The sequence below is a fragment of the Aphelocoma coerulescens genome, chromosome 9 (genome assembly GCF_041296385.1).
Source record: "Aphelocoma coerulescens isolate FSJ_1873_10779 chromosome 9, UR_Acoe_1.0, whole genome shotgun sequence".
Classification (NCBI taxonomy): domain Eukaryota; kingdom Metazoa; phylum Chordata; class Aves; order Passeriformes; family Corvidae; genus Aphelocoma; species Aphelocoma coerulescens.
The window spans coordinates 2,942,196-2,959,638 of NC_091023.1; the positions used below are offsets into that span (position 1 = coordinate 2,942,196).

The 17,443-nt window shown below is 45.1% G+C and overlaps 1 protein-coding gene across 2 annotated transcripts in view; it reads left to right on the forward strand.

Moving 5' to 3' along the window:
• Positions 1–17,443, forward strand: part of RYK (receptor like tyrosine kinase) — a 54,527-nt gene that overhangs the window by 15,731 nt on the left and 21,353 nt on the right. The window contains exons 2-9 of one of the 2 annotated variants that reach the window (XM_069024575.1): positions 1,151–1,272; positions 2,982–3,081; positions 3,400–3,534; positions 5,759–5,815; positions 6,474–6,618; positions 10,517–10,617; positions 13,446–13,580; positions 16,037–16,123. In XM_069024575.1, the coding sequence (XP_068880676.1) occupies positions 1,151–1,272; positions 2,982–3,081; positions 3,400–3,534; positions 5,759–5,815; positions 6,474–6,618; positions 10,517–10,617; positions 13,446–13,580; positions 16,037–16,123 (882 nt within the window). The remainder of the gene's footprint in view (positions 1–1,150; positions 1,273–2,981; positions 3,082–3,399; positions 3,535–5,758; positions 5,816–6,473; positions 6,619–10,516; positions 10,618–13,445; positions 13,581–16,036; positions 16,124–17,443) is intronic. The other variant, XM_069024576.1, reaches the window with a different exon arrangement.

Below are 17,443 nucleotides of genomic sequence, written 5' to 3' on the forward strand. Positions count from 1 at the left end.
CAAGGCCAAATGGTACTGACTACAAATCCAGTGTGGTTTTGTCCTGGAGGATATGGAGCTGGGATTAGTTTTACCCCTGCAGGGAAGCAGTGCTTACTCTACCACTAATTGCTCTTGACACCCAGGGCAAGCTGCAGGGTCCTACTCCGTGTTCAGCGTGACCTTGGATCGTGTGCTGCAAAAAATAACAGCAGCTGCAGTGTTTATAATATCAGGGTCTGTGTCTTATTTAGGGAAATGCACCTTAGTGCTCTGTAATGAATAGTATTGTAGGGCTTTCAGGTCTCTAGGTGTGTTTAAATGTTCAGAGAGCAAAGGGTAGCCACAAAATGTTACTATTGCTGAGTGTACAAATGTCACCTCTCACTCTGTACGAGGGAGAGTGACTTTTTACACAAGCAGACAATGATAGGACAAGGGGGAATGGTTTTACACTATAAAAAAGAGATTTAGATTAGATATTGGGAAGAAATCCTTCCCTGTGAGGGTGGTGAGGCCCTGGCACAGGTTGCCCAGAGAAGCTGGGGCTGCCCCATCCCTGAAGGCCAGGTTGGATGGGGCTTGGAGCAGCCTGGGCTAGTGGGAGGTGTCCCTGCCTGTGGCAGGGGGTGGAACTGGATGGGCTTTAAGGTCCCTTGCAACCCAAACCATTCTGGGATTCTGTGATCTAATTACCTTGAAGCTAATTCCATACTGCTTAGGTGTCTTGGGCTCAAGGAATGGGCTATTCCAGAAGGAATTACCTGTGATTAACCAGCTGATAATCCAGAGCACTTTGGTTTGAGTGAACACAGTTGTAAACAAAACGAGCCATGATTCCCAGAAGCAGAACAGGGGATGTTCAGGAGAGCCTGCAATGACTCTCTTGGATGTTTGTATGAAAAGTTGTGTTTCCTTCCACTACATTCCAGCTTTTACCTGTTCCTTAGGCTGTGGCACCTCTGAAGTGATTGCTCTGTAAGGCTTTGGAGCACTCTGAGAGCTGACATCTGTGGGCCTTGGTCTCCAAACCTGCCTTGGAATGTATGGACTGGGGGAAGTGTTTGCTTGAAGGTGCAGATATAAGTGGAGCTGCTGGTCCTGAAAGCTGTTTGTTCCAATGTGTTTGGTCCTGTTCTTCCCTGTCTTACTCTTCTCTTTCTCCTTACAGGTCTGGATGCAGAGTTGTCTTACGTGAGGAATGATGTGGTTAATCACTATGCCTTGTCCTTCAATCTCCTAATACCCAGCGAGACCAACAATCTCCACTTCACCTGGCATGCCAAATCCAAGGTGAGCAGGCATGACTTCTGCTCTGGGTGCTTGAGACATGAGCTGTTCTGCTTGGTGAATACCCACTGCTATCTTTTAAGGGCTTTTTTCTTTGCAAAAATTAGCATATGCAATGTGCAAAATACTACTTATATGACTGCAGGCAGTAGGTTAAGATGGTATACATCCAAGCTGTTCCCTATTTTAGAAATTTCAAGCACTTATTTCAATGTATTTTGTACTTCTTGCTCCTGGCAAGGTCCATGTATGCATGCAAGCCACTGGCTGTGGAATCTCTTCCCTTGGTGCATTGGACACACAGAAGGGCAGCCATGAACTGAAGCCTCTGGAAATCATACATAGAGCAATTGTTGTAGAGATTTCTAGAAACATATGCTTGGAGACATGGAGAGCCTATAAAAGCAGCATCCAATATGTTATTACTGAGCCCTGATTAAATGGAAAGGGTTTTTATGTCACTTAATCACCATGCCTGGAGCATGCAGCAACAGCTGTCAGAGAGATTGCATATGCTCTTACATTCTGAAGCATTTCCAGTTACTTAACAATTTATTTTCATATATGAAATGATCTGTTTAGTCTCTGCCAGATGTTCATTCTGGTTTTTTTTAACTTGAGTGATGGTTGTTCTTCTGCCCTTAAGCAGGAAAGGCTGCAGGAGGAGCAGTAGCATTAAACAATTCCACCAGTGCAGGTCCTGAAGATTCCTCCTGCCACTGTTCTTCCCTTTGAGGTGTAACTTGTTAAGAGAAGTGACTTTGGGCCTGCAGTGGAATTGGGTCAAGGGCCAGGCAGCCCCGATACCATATTGCACATGCACAGTGACACTTCAGTCACTCATCATTTGAGTAGGAGTTCCCTTGTCACAGCTTCAGCCGTGGGCTCCCTGCATCACTGGCCCTGCCCTGTGTTTCCTTGGGCCTGGCTGTGAATTGTGAGGAGGGATTTTTGGAGCTTGTGGAGCCCTGCTTTCCATTCCTGTGATTCCACCCATCGGCATCTTCCGTTCTAGCTTGGTGTAGTGCAGCTTGGAGGAGCTCAGAAGCATTGTGTCTCTTCTCTTGGCATCTTGACTGAAAAATAAATTCATAACAGAAGTGAACCCTATTATGTTTTAGAAAGGGGGAAAAACTAACTATTGGGGCAAAGTCAAACAAATTCATTCAGCTGAGAGTGGAGGGGTAGGATGAATTTCCAAGATCTTGCGACTTAGAGTAGATCCTGTACTTTTTTTTTGAATGAATGTTTGCAGAGTCAGCTTCTTAAGTGGAAACAAAATCTTGACTATAGTTGAGTAAACTATTTCTAAGCAGTTTTGTTTGTAAAACTGACTGGGTGAGGGGGAATTTTTTGAATTTTTACGGCTTTAACAAACTGACTTCTGAACAATTGAGTTAAAAAGTATCATCAGGTGAGGTTTGGGGGGGAATTTTTTTTAATACAGCACTCTGAATTCTGCCCCAGATTTTAAGGAATGATTTCAAGAGCAGTTTCTCTTTTGACTTTCTTAATTTGAACTGTCACAAAAGTCTTGATATTTAAATGTCACAGAAGAAACTTGCAATATGAATGCATAAAATTACCAGCACTCCTTGAAAATAATGTATGGGGTTTTATTTTCAAGAAGAATTATGAAAAGGGATGTTGCATTTCTTTATACTCCTGGGCAGATTTCTGATGTGTTTTCTCTCTCCCAACTGTTGTTCCAGGTTGAGTATAAACTGGGATTTCAGGTCCATGATCCCATGGCTATGGCTCTGCCCCAGGCCAATATTTCTCTCCAAGGAGAAGTTCCTCGCACCCTCTCAGGTAAACTTCCCACCCCCATCCAGCTCATGGATGAATAGTGATTATTTAGCCACAAATGCAGTTTTAATAAAATGCTTAATAAAATTGACATAAATTAATTTAAAATCTTCATCCTTTAGTGCTCTAATAGCTGAAGTGATGAGGCGTGAAGACTAAAATAGCATTTCTTGGTATGGAGTTCTTTATAATGTGCTAATTTATGATGTTCATGATGTACTTCATAAACATCATCTCAAAAGGCCCTTATTTAAATGTTCTCTCATGCCAGTGTCTGAGAATGGCTCCCACTCCCCTGTGACCCCTGTGTTGTGTTCACAGTGTTCCGTGTCGAACTCTCCTGCACTGGCAGACTCGACTCCGACGTCACAATACTGATGCAGCTCAACTTAACAATAAATTCCTCAAAAAACATCACAGTTTTGAATTTCAAACGAAGGAAAATGTGCTACAAAAGTAAGAGATTAAGTTTCAGATATTTAAAAGTTATTGCTGTTTAAGTATGATAGGACAAGGGAGTGGGATGGTGTATGATCCAGGACAGGAGTAAGAGAGTGAATTTTGGGGAGGATCAGAAGAAACCAGGTACAATTCTGCCTTTCAGAGAGGAATGGGGACTTCTGGTTAAAGCAGAAGCTGGTGAATGAACAACTTTCCCCAAGAGCTCTGCTGCACTGACTGACCTTTTTATAGATATATAACAAAAAGCATTTTCTCTGTGTTTGGAAAGAAAAAAGCAGTTACCTCAAAACTGCAACATTCTGAGGATTCAAATTGTTCTAAGAATTACCAAGAAAATCTACTTACCTTATAGATTGGGATAAAATTGGCTGTTTAGTGAGTGTAGGAGGTGTTAAGTCTGTTGGATGTGAAGTACAAAATGATCTTGGGAGATGATCCAGATTTTGGAAATCCTAGATTGACTCTTCTGTGTTACCACTTGGGAATCTGCAAGCGTAATTTATTCTTGGCTTGTTCCTGTTTACTGTTGCTGCTACCTAGAATTTTCATAGTATTTTCATAGGCATCAGAAGAAAATTATTTTGGAGAATCCCAAGAGCTGTGCCCTCCTTAAAAATGGCTGTGGTGTCCCACTCCTAGGCAGTATTTGGGGATGGCCACCTCTCTCTTTGCATGCCCCTCCTGCCTCTGTTCAGCTTACTTGGAGCCTTTGAGGACAGTAGCTGTCATTCCAAAGGGAGGTTTATCACTTTTCTTGAGTATAGATTCTAAGGAAAAACTTGTGGAAGGTGTGGATGGAAGAGGCAACCATTCCTTGTAGCACATAACGTTGGGATACTTGTGTTCCTTGTACTGAGGCTTCAGGAAGACCATTCTTAATTCAAAGTGTGTATCTCCTTCCAGTAAAAATGGAGGTCTGGCTGATAATGTTGATGTTTTTACCTTTATTTTGTGTTTTCCTGAGTATTTTTTCAAATACTCCCAAGTGAGGGCAGTCAGCCCTGCTGATCCATCCCACAGTGTGCTGAGCTGTGGATGTGTGATGGAGCTTTCCGTAGGCACCACACAATTCTCTGGGCAGTGAGACAGAGCCACTGCCTGAACCATCAGAAGTGCTCCTTACAAAGATCTCCTTTCTGCAGGTTCATAAAAATCAAAAAAAGGCTTTGTTTGGTGTGAGTTGATTGGTGTGGAGCACACAGGGGGTTCTGATTGAATTTAGTGCATAAGTTAGGAATATGCAGGAACTTGCTAGGGGTTTTGCTCAGGGCATTCCTGATAGTTCTTCCTCAAGTTCAAAAAAGGGATAAAAAAATAAAAACTCTTTGATTTTTCCCTCCCTTGGATTACTTTTTCCTAAGCTGAACTGGCTTACCAAGGAGTGGGAAGGGACTGTGCTGTGTTGGACACAGCCAGGAGTAGGAAGGGGGATGTGCAAGTGGGATTGTGCCTTTGCAGCCACAGAAATCCATGGGATTCCCTCAGCTGCCTGCAGATCCTCAGGGGGCTTCATCTGGAGGCATCTCCACAGCCTGCATCCCCCAGGTTTGCACTGCTCCTCTTGGTAACCAGACTCAGAGGAAGCTTCTTGAAGATTTACCCACTTTCTAAAGGACATGAGCTGAGCATTGGCCTCCTGCCTTCAGTTGCATATTTATGAGTCTTTAAATGGATATCTCCTTTTTCATCTTGTTTTAACTCTTTAACTCCTGACTGGCATCAGCTGAGGAGGCACAGTGTCCGTGGCTGCATCTCTGATCCCTTCCTAGGATGAGCAACATTAGACTGGAGCCAGGATTTCCTCCAAAAGATCAGGGCAGTCTTGACTGAACATGCCAGGAATTATTTTCTCTCCCATCCAGAACTGATTCTGTGAGGTCTTTGTTTAGTGCCTTAGCAAACATGTATTCTGCACCTCTTCTTTCTGCTGCTTTGGACCTTGGGCAAGCTGCAGGGTTTTAGATGGATTCAGGGGGTTCAAGCTTTGCCTCACTGGACATGTGTGTCAGTGGTGAAATACCTGACCTCCTGTGTGTTTCAGTGTGATTTTAATTCTCCCATGGTTAGGTATTTTAAATGGAAATGTGTGTATAAGTGTAGTCCTCGAGTCAGCTCTCCTCTTTGGAAAAGCACATCCATTTTTCCATACCTGAGGCAATGTGAAGGGCTGCAATAATAAATGTACTCCAAACTTCATTCCTTTCTCTCATCTCTTTAGAGCTCGAACCAGAAGTCAAATCTCCAACAGCTGATAAAAACAGCAGCAAGGCTATCTGTAAGTAATCCTGAATGTACAACTTGGGGTGTAAAAACTAAAAACTTGGTATGTGCTTTGATTCCACAGCTTTCCCCTATGAAAACAGTTCCCAGGTAGTCTCTGCTATACCCCTTACTGCAGTGGTTTTTTGGTAATTAATTGTTTTAACTGGTGAAGAGGAAAAAAACCTTTTCCAAGTCTTGTTAAAACTTTTGTATCACATCTGAGGGGCTCTGGTTTCCGTACACGACTCTGATCTATTTTCTTGACCTTAGGACCTGTCTGGTTTGCTGTTTTAATTTATCACTATTGAAGGAATAGAATGAGGTAGTTTCCTTTCCTCCCCCCTTCTAGCTGGAAACGTCATTGTCTGACTGTGGCTCCACAATACCCAAAATGGGAGCATTTTTGCCAAAATGCTGTTGGAAAGCAGTGGGAAAGAGTGCTCAGTGCTCTCTTTACCTCCCACTGTCTCTTCCAGGGTAGTTGTTCTCCAGGATTCCTGATTGAACATTTGGGGTGGCTGAGGCTGCTGCCTCTCGCTGCCTCCAGCCCCTCTGCTTGTGGTGCTGTAACAAACTAACAAAATGTCATTTCTTGGAGGTTTTATTTGGGGTTTTTTGTTGGTTTTTCTCCTCTTTGAGGAGGATTCAGTAACTTTCCACCTCTGTTCCAGTCGATCCTGTAAACGCAGCTCCCACCACTTCGACCCGGGTGTTCTATATCAGTGTGGGCGTGTGCTGTGCTGTGATATTCCTGGTGGCAATAATCCTGGCTGTCTTGCACCTCCACAGCATGAAAAGGATAGAGTTGGATGACAGGTATGTGTTCAGGCTTTCCCACTGTGGTTCTGGGACATATTTACTCAGATTTGTGGGAGTTTGGTCTCAAAATGAGCACTCTGGGGCAGTTTGCAATGTCTGCTCCCAATGGCAAGCAGATACTGCCTGGGTAGGGTTGTGGTAAGAGCTGTACTGCAGAAAGGCAGCAGTTGCAGGTGCTCTGCTGTTTATGAGGTGGAAGGGTTGTTCAGGTTTTGCCAGAATATTTGTGTGGAGTGGGAAGATTCTGACAGAATCAGATCTGCAGGGATTGTCAGGATTGAAGGAAAAATTGACTTGGGCACACTGGAAAGGCAGGCTGAGAGAGCTGGGGGTGTTCATACTGGAGAAAAGAAGGCTCAAGGGAGACCTTAGAGCCCCTTCCAGTGCCTAAAGGGGCTCCTGAACAAGGGCCTGGAGTGCCAGGACAAGGGGGAATGGCTTCCCACTGCTGGAGTTTTTACCTTTATTTTACCTTAGATGGTATATTGGGAAGAAATTGTTCCCTGTGAGGGTGGTAAGGCCCTGGCACAGGGTGCCCAGAGAAGCTGGGGCTGCTCCATCCCTGGAAGTGTTCCAGGCCAGGTTGAACAGGGCTTGGAGCAACCTGGGATGGTGGAAGGTGTCCCTGCCCATGGCAGGGGGTGGGACAGCATGGGCTTTAAGATCCCTTCCCACCCATAACATTCTGTGATCCACAATTGTGTGAAAACATTTGGGTTTTACTGACATCTGCAGGAGACTGAATTTCAGTTTTCCCTACTTTGATTGATTTTCCAGTGTTCACTTTGGCCTTGGGGTGCAGTCGGAGCATTACAACTGCTTGGTTTTAAAACTGGCAATGTTGGACTCTCCCAGATATATTTCCAGTCCGGAAAAACCGTAGCACATGCATGGGAAAGGGACTTGTAACATGAGTCCAAGGGCATTGGAGTGGGGATTAAACACCGAGGAGAAGGGAGGCTGGAAGAGCAGGTGGACTGAGGCTGTGTGAACAGCCTGCATCAGATGCAACTGTTCAGGAGCAGGCAGTGTGAAACTGGATCCTTTGGAAAACAGTCAGCCTGTGGGTGGTCACCCCTGTGAAAGGATATCTTGAACTAAAGGATGTCTTGAACTGCTTCTGTGCTGCCTGCAGCCTCATGGAGTAGCTTTATCTTTTCATCTTCCTCTTTATCCATTCATCTGTTCCTTTCAGTTTTCTCCCTGCCACTCCTTCTCCTGGTGTCCCCAGCCCATGTGGCTTTGGTGGTGCCACTGCATCGAGCAGTTGTGGTTTCTCAGTTGATTGTAACCAAATGAATTTGTCAGCCTTCCTCAAATCCTTTGTGCCTGATTGTCTGATTGAGGGGTTTTAATCAGCTGAAGGTATTAAAGGATGTGCAGCTTGCTTTAATTCAAAAAGGAAAAACATTACATTTGTAGTGTGGGATAGTGTCATCTGTGAGGTTTTGAGTGGCCAGCCCAGCAGTGTGATCAGGTGTCCTTCCATCTACTCCATTGCACTGGATTTCTGTGGAGATACAAGGTAAAAATCCTAAAAAAACCAGCTGACCTTCTGTGGAGATAAAGCTAAAAATCTATCTAATGTTAGTCCTCTGTGGATTGCAGGTGTTAATAATTTGCTCTGAATCACTGTATATCCTGCTAATAAATTCTGATAAATTCAGGGGGCTTTCCCTGTCTGTGGGAGGGGATTGGAACAAGATGATCTTCAAGGTCCCTTCCAGCCCAGATCACTGAGGGATTTTATGAAGTTTGTGCAGCTCCTGGGGTTTAGCTCTTCAAGCACCATGAGATGATGACTTCTTTTTTTGAGCCTGAAGGTGCCTGGCCTGGCAGAACTGTGGGTGTGCTGCTGTGTAAAAGCTGTGCTCAGGCAGTGCCGGAGCAAAGGCATAACAGAAGCAAAATGTGCCTGAAAATCAGGAGCTGTGGGGTTTGTTTTGAACAAACTCACCGAGAAAAGCAACAACTTCTGATTTGGTTGTGAATAATAATCTCAAACTGTTTCTGTAAAAGGTTTGTGAATGGAATATGACAATGTCAGAAGGGTTAACGACCTCCCAGGAGCAACAGAGCCTGGAAAACCCACTGGTGCTCTTAATTTCAACCCCCAGAATTAAATAAAACCGAGGAGGGTTGTTAACTGGAAGCTCAAGCCAGGCAGCCGAGTTTACAGGCTGCACATGGATTATTTAGGAACATTGTATTGGAAAGTCCACAGCAAATGCTGCAAATCTCAGAGCAAAGGCACTGGAAGAGTGCCAAGGAAAACTGGCATGTTTTAAATGCAGGATAATGGGAGTCATTAAAGCAAGAAGGCATCATTCAAATAGCTGACAGAATATGCAAGTGAGGAAGCTCAGGAAGCGAGTTAAACCTAAAAACCAGAAAGAAGCCAACCCAAAAGAGAGTTTTTCAAACTTGCAACAGGCATTAAAAGAATAATTCCTTTCTCACACTTGCCTTCAGCCAAAGGAATCCGCAGGGCTGATGGGTGATCAGGTTACAAAAGGAGTTTCCAGGCAGAGCAAGAAAAGGAAATGCAAGTTGTGCCTTGGTGTGTGATGTAGACACCATGCCAAGACACTCCTTCCTGGGGAGCTCGTTGCAGAGTGCATCATCCTGAAGCAGCTCATGGATACCATAGCGGGAACAGTTCAAATAAGCAGCAGTAAATTGCCAGCACCAGAGAATATTCATTCAAAAACTCTGAAGGAAGTTAAAGGGGAGTAGCTAGACCAGCATCTGTGGCTTTTAGCCTCATGCTAAATGCTGTGTTGGAATCCTGCACCTGGAAAACAGGGAATGTGGGAATAACTGTAAAAAAATGGTTCCAGGGAGAGATGGAGGTCAGCTATAAATGAGTACGTTTGTATTGTGAGATTCAGTAGATTCTGTTCCAAAGAAAAAATTCAGTGGGTGCATCCATGGTTATGGTATAATGGGGAAGAGTGGACTTGGATTTCTGTTTTTTGAAGGAAGCCTGGCTTCAGAGGTAGCTGTGGGCCTGGAGGGCATCACCAGCCATGTCTGACAGTCCTACAGGGGGTGGCTGGCACTGCTTGGTCAGTGCTCAGCAGCAGCCCAAGAAACATTAAATGTTGAGTATTTGGCAAAGCAGAGGTTATATCCCAAACCAGTTTCCTCTTTGTCCTCCCAATGCAGTCAGCAGTGGAGAAGCTTTGAAGTTGGATAAAAGGGGGGGATGTTTGTGTGTTTGGAGGGGGGGAACATCAGAAAAGGTTCTGGCCCTGCCATCTGACCTGCTGACAGGTTTTTGGTCTGTTAGCCCTTTTTGTAGGGTTTTGATTATGAAAATAAGGCAGAAATCAGCCTGCTGTGGTTTTGGCTGTGGTTTACCTGTCTCATGGATACTCTGTGGATCCCTGGTCGTTCTGCCCAAGAAAGCATCTCAAAAAGCACATTTTAGGTGGTGCTGGAAGGGGCAGCAGGTACCCTTAGGGAGGGGAGTGACAAAGTAGGGTCAGTAGAGCAGTTTGGGCTGTAAAACAGAGCCCTCGTCTGAGTGGGACATCAGTGCCATGAGAGAAATGTGTGCAAAGCTTCTCTAGAATATAATAGCTGTTCTTGGTATGACAGGGTGGTTCTGGCAAGGAATGTTTTGTGACTTTGATTGTTCAAAAGTGAGAAGTACTAGAAAATAGAGCAAATTTTGGAAAACAAGTAGGAGGGAGCTGTTCATGCTCAACAAACCGTAGTGCCAAGATTTATGAGTTACCTGAAATACATTTTCATGTGTGCGAGACTTCAAAAACTCTGCTCGTTTAAAGTCTTGCCTGGAAAATCTCCTGATTTTCACCTCGAGAAGTTAATTTGGAATGTGTTGGAGTGGCGAGCAGCGATGTTGATGTGTAATTTTGTTTCCCAACAGCATCAGCGACAGCAGCAGCTCGCAGGGGCTGTCGCAGCCCTCCACGCAGACGACGCAGTACCTGCGGGCTGACACGCCCAACAACGCCACGCCGGTAACCAGTAAGTGTTAATCTAAGCACAGACCCTCCTGCCACACTGCTTTGGTGTCAAGTACAAGAGGAGAGCATGAATAATCCTCTGGCTTTGTCACTTTGCCTCTTGAATTCGCACAATGTGTGTTTTATCCAGCCGTGCCATAGTCAGGGGTGAGTTCGGGGGCATGTGAGTGGTCATATGAGCATGAGACTGTGTTTGTCCCTTGGGTTATTTTCCCTGCACCCAGAGCACTCAGCCAGCTAGGCTTCACCAGTAGCTGTGAAGCATCTGTTCTTTAACACTGGGAAGAATCTGCCTCGTGCAGTCCAAGCAGAGAGAGAGCAGGATGTATCCACCCAGCCCTGGGATCAGTTACCAAAGCAGGTGATCCCCTGTGCATGAATCCTGTTGTGTTACTCTTTTCATCTCCTGTTGCTTCCAGCTGTGCTTGAAGTGTTACAGAGTAGCTGAAGAGAGAGAGCAGTGAGTGGAAAGGAAGGGTGGCAGCAGTTTCTGTACTGATCTGGTAACTGATACCACAGAATCACAGAATATCCCAGCTGGAAGGGACCCACAGGGGTCATCCAGGCCAGCCCCTGGCCCTGCACAGACACCCCAGCAGTCCCACCCTGTGAATCCCTGAGAATGTTGCCCCAGCCTCAGGGCCGTGCCCATTCCCTGGGGAGCCTGGGCAGTGCCCAGCACCCTCTGGAGGAAGAACCTTTCCCTGATCTCCAACCTAAACCCCCCTGACACAGCTCTGGCCATTCCTTGGGGTCCTCCTGTCCCTGGGCACAGAGACAAGAGCTCAGAGCTGCCCCTTGGGAAGAGCTGCAGATGGAGATCAGGTCTCTCACTCTCCTCCAGGTTGAACAGACCAAGTGCTCTTGGCTGTGTTCTGAGTTAATTCTGTAGTTAATGAACATATTTATTATCTGTGGAATTTTTACTCCTCAAGTTATTGTCTGGTGGAGGACTATACCATCCAGCACTGCTCCAGGGAAGGGACTGTTCCAGCTGGAGGGAAGGTGGCCAGCATAGGGACACACACGGGGTTTTTTAAAGCACCCCAAAGTCTCTCCCATTGTCCTCTGATGGCACTTGGTGACAGTGACTGTCCCATCATGAAGGAGTGCAGCAGAAAGGTTGTCATTACTCTCAGCCCTCCTGTGTTCTCCTTTTTTTCCTCCCCATGTGTAGAAGCAGGTGTTTACCTGAGGCTGAACTGCAGCTCTGGGAGAGATTTGGCTCACTCCTAAATTGTTCAGTATCTCCCTAAAAAAAAAAGGATCTTATTTGTCATCTGAGTTCATCTTTCCCTTGCAAAGAGCTGCCTTTAAAATTTATTTCTTAAAAGCATTAAATTAAAAACAGTCTTTTAAAAATTTAATGTATGAAATGTTAAAAAAATTCTTTTTCACAGAGTTTGGAAGAGACCTTATCCTGCAACTTACTCTACACCTGTTTTCCCTCTTGTCACCTGAGTCCTCCCCAGCCTTTTTGTTTTCCATCTCTTAGAGTCACAGAATCATTTAGGTTGGAAAAGCCCTCCCAGATCACCGAGTTCAGCTGTTCCCCCAGCACTGCCAAGGCCACCCGTGTCCCCAGGTGCCACACAGCTTTCAACTCCCTCTGGGAGTGTGGACTCCACCAGCTGGGCAGCTGTGCCAGGGCTGGACAATGCTTTGGGGAATGGAATTTTCCCTCATGCCCAATCTAAACCTCCCCTGGCACAACTCCTGGCCCTTTTCTGTTGTCCTGTCCCTGTTCCCTGGGAGCAGAGCCTGACTCCCCCCAACTGCCCCCTCCTGTCAGGGAGTTGTGCAGAGCCACAAGGTTCCCCCTGAGCCTCCTTTGCTCCAGCCTGAGCCTCTTTCCGAGCTCCCTCAGCCACTCCTGGGGCTCCAGCCCCTTCCCCAGCTCTGTTCCCTTCTCTGGACACCCTCCAGCCCCTCCATGTCTTATCCCAGCTCAGGTTGAGCTGTTGATGTCCTGTCAACCTCAGGTTTTTTGTTTGGCTTTCTAAGTGACTCAGGTTAATTCAGCTGAGTTCCAGTTGCTGGAATGTTGTCTCCCAGAATCCTCTGGCCAAGGGCAGGGGACCAAGCCCAGGATGATGGCTCAACCCTCCTCACCCTGCCCAGTGTGGTGGCCAATGTGCCCAAGTGGCAGCTGTTTGCTGGGGGCAGCCCTTGCTTCTCAGTGTCTCTTACCTACTTTGGGACATGCCCAGTAGCACTGGAAATGGTGAAAATAGGAGAAAAAGAGAAAAGGTTGGATGTGTGAAAGAATCAAGATTGACATTCCTGGTCATTCCACAGTTGCATAATTTTGTTTTCAGTAACGTTTAAATTTTCAAGAAAGTATTATCAGAGTAATTCTCAAGATTTCTCTAATGATTCGTACACATGTACAAAAATATTCCAGCTTTTCTGACTCTACTGGTGTATCCAAATGTCTGGAAGTGCCTGAAGAGGGCACTGGTAGTTTGTTAATGCCCTGCTGGGGTAAGGCATCTTCCCTGCTCCAAGTTTTCCAACAGTCTCTCTATTTCCTCCTCCTGAGGGCAGTGCAGTGTTGATCACCTTCAGTACAGGAGTTTCCTTCACCTGGAGTTAATAACAAAAGTTGTTTGCATGACACTACAGAGAATTCCTGTGTGATTTCTTTCCCTTCAGATGATTATTCTTGTGGTTTTTGTTGCTTAATATTATCATCTTTCTAAAATTAATATATAACACATTTAAGATCGTGCTGCTCCGCTGTGTGTGGAGCCATAGGTGGTGCAGAGGTGAAGCCCTGTGCCTGTTGTCATTCCGAGGGTATTTATGTTGGATTGTTTGGCTCTGCTGGCTCCTCAGGTTATCCCACATTACGGATAGAGAAGAATGATCTGAAAAGTGTCACTCTCATGGAGGCCAAAGCTAAAGTGAAGGACATAGCCATCTCCAGGGAGAGGATCACCCTCAAAGACGTGCTCCAAGAAGGTATTTACAGCACTCAGACACTTCATTTCTACAACATTTTGTAGTTACATAAATAGAAATACATATTTATTGACAGATTTTTCTGAAATCATTCACGGATGACATTCCTGATCTTCATAGCTTTGGTGGAGGGGAGGAATGATGAGTTATGTTTGCATTTGGGGTGTGGGGGGTGGGGAAAGCAGCTTCCAGAATTCATTAGGCTGGGGGAACAACCAAGCGTGCTCAGTAAATCATTCAGCTTGTCTGCCTTAATAACCTGCTCCCTGAAGTGAAGGGTGGCTGAGGAGTGAGGTAAGCAATCAGGGCTCTCAGTCAGCAGCCAAGGTAATTCACTTTTGGGAGTTCCTACAGGAGAGCAGCTCTTAACAACATAAAAATCAAAGCAAAACCACCCCAAAGCCGAGAAAAACTTCAGTTGTCCAAATTTGGTGTCTCAGTTTGATAACTTTGATTTGGAAATCTCATCAGCAGATGCAACATTTACAGGCTTTATATAAAAGATTCAGAGATTACCTGATTGTTTTCATGGAATATCCTGAGTTGAAAGGACCCACAAGGATCATCCAGTTCCTGAGTTATTCACTCTTTGTTTAATGTGCACTTCAAAAGTGTTCATGCACAACATGAATTGATTCTTGTTGATACTGAGTTTGAAAAATAGGCTTAAATATTTGGTTTTCTTTGTCATTCACCTTCACTGCTGCAATTTCAAGTCTCTGTTCCCTAAGAAATCAAACTTCCCAAAGCTGGAGATTGGAGATAATCATCCTTTGGAGGCAGAATGCTTTGTGTTAGTCTGAGCAGCAATGGAGGATGTTCCCATTCTCGTTCAGTGAACATCTGAGGAGGCAGCTCTGTGCTCAATTCCAGTGTGGGCTCTGCAAAAACCTTCCTTGGCATGTGGGATGCGCTTTGTGTTCCTGTGGGCTGCCTGGAGCTGGGATGTTGGGAGTCATCCATGACTAGAAGTGACTCAGTGCCCCAGCAACGCTTCAGGTGTTTGGTGACAAAGCTGCCCTGTTCTGCCAGATGAGGCACAAAGAGCTGTTGAATGCAGTTTGGACCCAGTTAATCCTGGGATCTCCTTTCTTAGCCTCCAGCTGTTAATTTGAGTCCGAAGCTTCGAAAGTTAATCACAGAGTCATTAAGGTTGGAAAAGCCCTTTAAGGTCATCGAGTCCAAACACTCCCCCAGCACTGCCAGTTTCAGCCACGTCCCCAGGTGCCACATCCACATGTCAGAGGACTTAAAAGACCTGACCAATTTTAGGTCAGGATCGAAGCAGTGTTGGGTCTCTGCCACTGAAGAACAAAAGAGCTTCAGAGGGGAAGAAGGGGATAAAGTAAATGTGTGCATGGAACTCAGATACATTTTATGGATCTGGGCCACAGATTAATTTTAAACTTCAAGCAGTTTCTGTAGCTTCACCTGCTTTAACATTTTGGAAATATGTATTTAGGCACTTTTCTCGAAGTGTTCAAGAACCAAGACAGGAGGGTTTTAGTTGCTTCAGTAATTCATGGTGTGTAGTTGTGGTTGCCTGAGAGCCTCCCAAGTTCAGCTGCTGCTTAGTGAGATTGCAGTGTGAAGACCCCTGTCATGCAGGGTTTCCTTGCAGCCCCAGGGTAGGTGACAGAAATGTTGCACTGCCCCTGTTTAAGACCTGTATTTCATACTATCAAAGATCTTTCAACCTAGTCAGGCAGGAGGAATGCCTGGGAAGGGGCTGTGATGCTGGAATAGACTGTGTGGAGATGATGCACACCTTGGTGCAGAAGAGTGTTGCCAAGCTGAGCAGTAAAAACCAATTAATTCTCTTTGTGTTGCCAGTTGTTCTCAGCCCAGCTCCTCAGAATAGCTCCTTTTCCTGCAGCAGCATCAGTAATGTGAATGGAAAAATGTTGGAGAGTCTGAAAGACCCCTCCAAACAAACCCAGCGCCTTCCAGCTGAGGTGAAACTTTAGAATAATGTGATGCTGGTTATTTCAAACTGTTCCATATGAGCTGGCTGGCCAAAATTGCTGTTGCCTTGTGAATGTCCCCAAAAAAACTTGGTCCTTGTGAGAAGTGCCTTGGCTTAGAATTCCAGACTGGGTGGGTGAGAAAAAGGACCTGGAGTTCTTAGTGCAGGGAGTTGACTGAAGTGCCACAAATAAACCATCATCATATTGATATTTAATTTCACTGGACTCTGCTGCTATCACTAGTTCACTCTCATGCTTGCCCCCAAGTTTTATTTATGTAAAACTTCAGCATTTGCTGCCTGTAATTGTGAATCCCCCTCATGCTGGAGAGTGGTTGGGTTCTCTCTTAGTGACTTTTTAGGGTGTAGGGACACTTTAACTGCAGTTATTCCTCACTTTCTGCTGTGAAAGGTGCTGTTTGCTTAAGACACTCCTAATGTTATCAGTGTTTCTTAACCACACAAGACTAATTGGATGTTCTCTTCCTAGGCACGTTTGGGCGCATTTTCCACGGAATTCTAATAGAAGAAAAAGACCCCAGTAAAGAGAAACAAGTTTTTGTCAAAACTGTTAAAGGTATGTTGGCATAAAGGGGTGGGTTTGTGTGCAGGTGTTTGAATTGTGCTGCAGGCTGAGGGTGCCAAAGCTGGCTTTACAACAACCCCCTTCTCCCCAAAATACGCAAATGATGAAAAGCAAAAGCAATTTGGACGCTTCCTTCAGCCACAGAGAACAGCAATCTTATATGGAAGAAAAATGCATGTGTTCTCCACCAGTGCATTCAGTCATTGCCCTTGAATACTTTTGTTTATTATTCTTCTATGTAAAAATTATATTGGTTTTTTTTCCCCTAGTATGTCATTGTCTTCCCAGTCACAGCCCTGTCCCCTGCAAATTGGTGAAAAACACCTGAAATGCCTCTTAAAAATCTTTGACAAATGCATGGCTGTACAAAAGACAGGGCATAATTTCTGCCCTCCTTAAGCTTTGCAACAGAAGCATGAGAACTGGCATTTAGAACTGAATTTATCCAAACAGAGCTCAAGAAATATCTTATTGAGTGATTGAAATGGGACTAGGTAGACTTAAGGAACAAGGTAGGTGTAGATGAAAACCATATTGCAAATGTCCTACGTGTCTGTCACATGTATCCTACATATATCCCCTACATTACATGTATCCTACATCTGTCCCTTCCTCTGCAATCATCACAAGATCTCTGGTAGCTCACAAGAGTTTTGCTGAATTCCCAGTACAGTGGTTGTTTTACAAGTTATTTTTGTCATTTCAGTTGGGTGTCTTATTGCCTTTGGTTTTTCATTTGACAAATTCTTTAATTATTTCTTGCAAAAAAAGTAAGTGTCTGTAAGAATTTCAATTCATTCTACTTTATTTTTTTTTGCCTAGCTATTAATTTTTGAAGATACTGATTGAGAAATGGTGAAGCTGCTGAATTTTGTTGTTGAATCTTTCTGCTACCCATTTATTCTCTGCCACCTTTAAGAAAAATATTTTGCTTAGGGGAAGCAGCTGCCTTGGTCTGTTTCTGACACAATCAGATGCTTGTGGTTCTCTTTTCTCTCACATGTCACAGAATCATAGAACAAACCATGGAATGGTTTGGGTTGAGGGGGGACCTCAAAGCTCCACCCCTGCCATGGGCAGGGACACCTTCCACTAGCCCAGGTTGCTCCAAGCCCCATCCCACCTGGCCTTGGACACTTCCAGGGATCCAGGGGCAGCCACAGCTTCTCTGGGCAACCTGTGCCAGGGCCTCCCCACCCTCACAGGGAAGAATTTCTTCCCAAGATCCCATCTAACCCTGCCCTCTGGCAGCTTAAAGCTTGTCCTGTCCCTCCATCCCTTGTCCCAAGTCCCTCTCCAGATCTCCTGGAG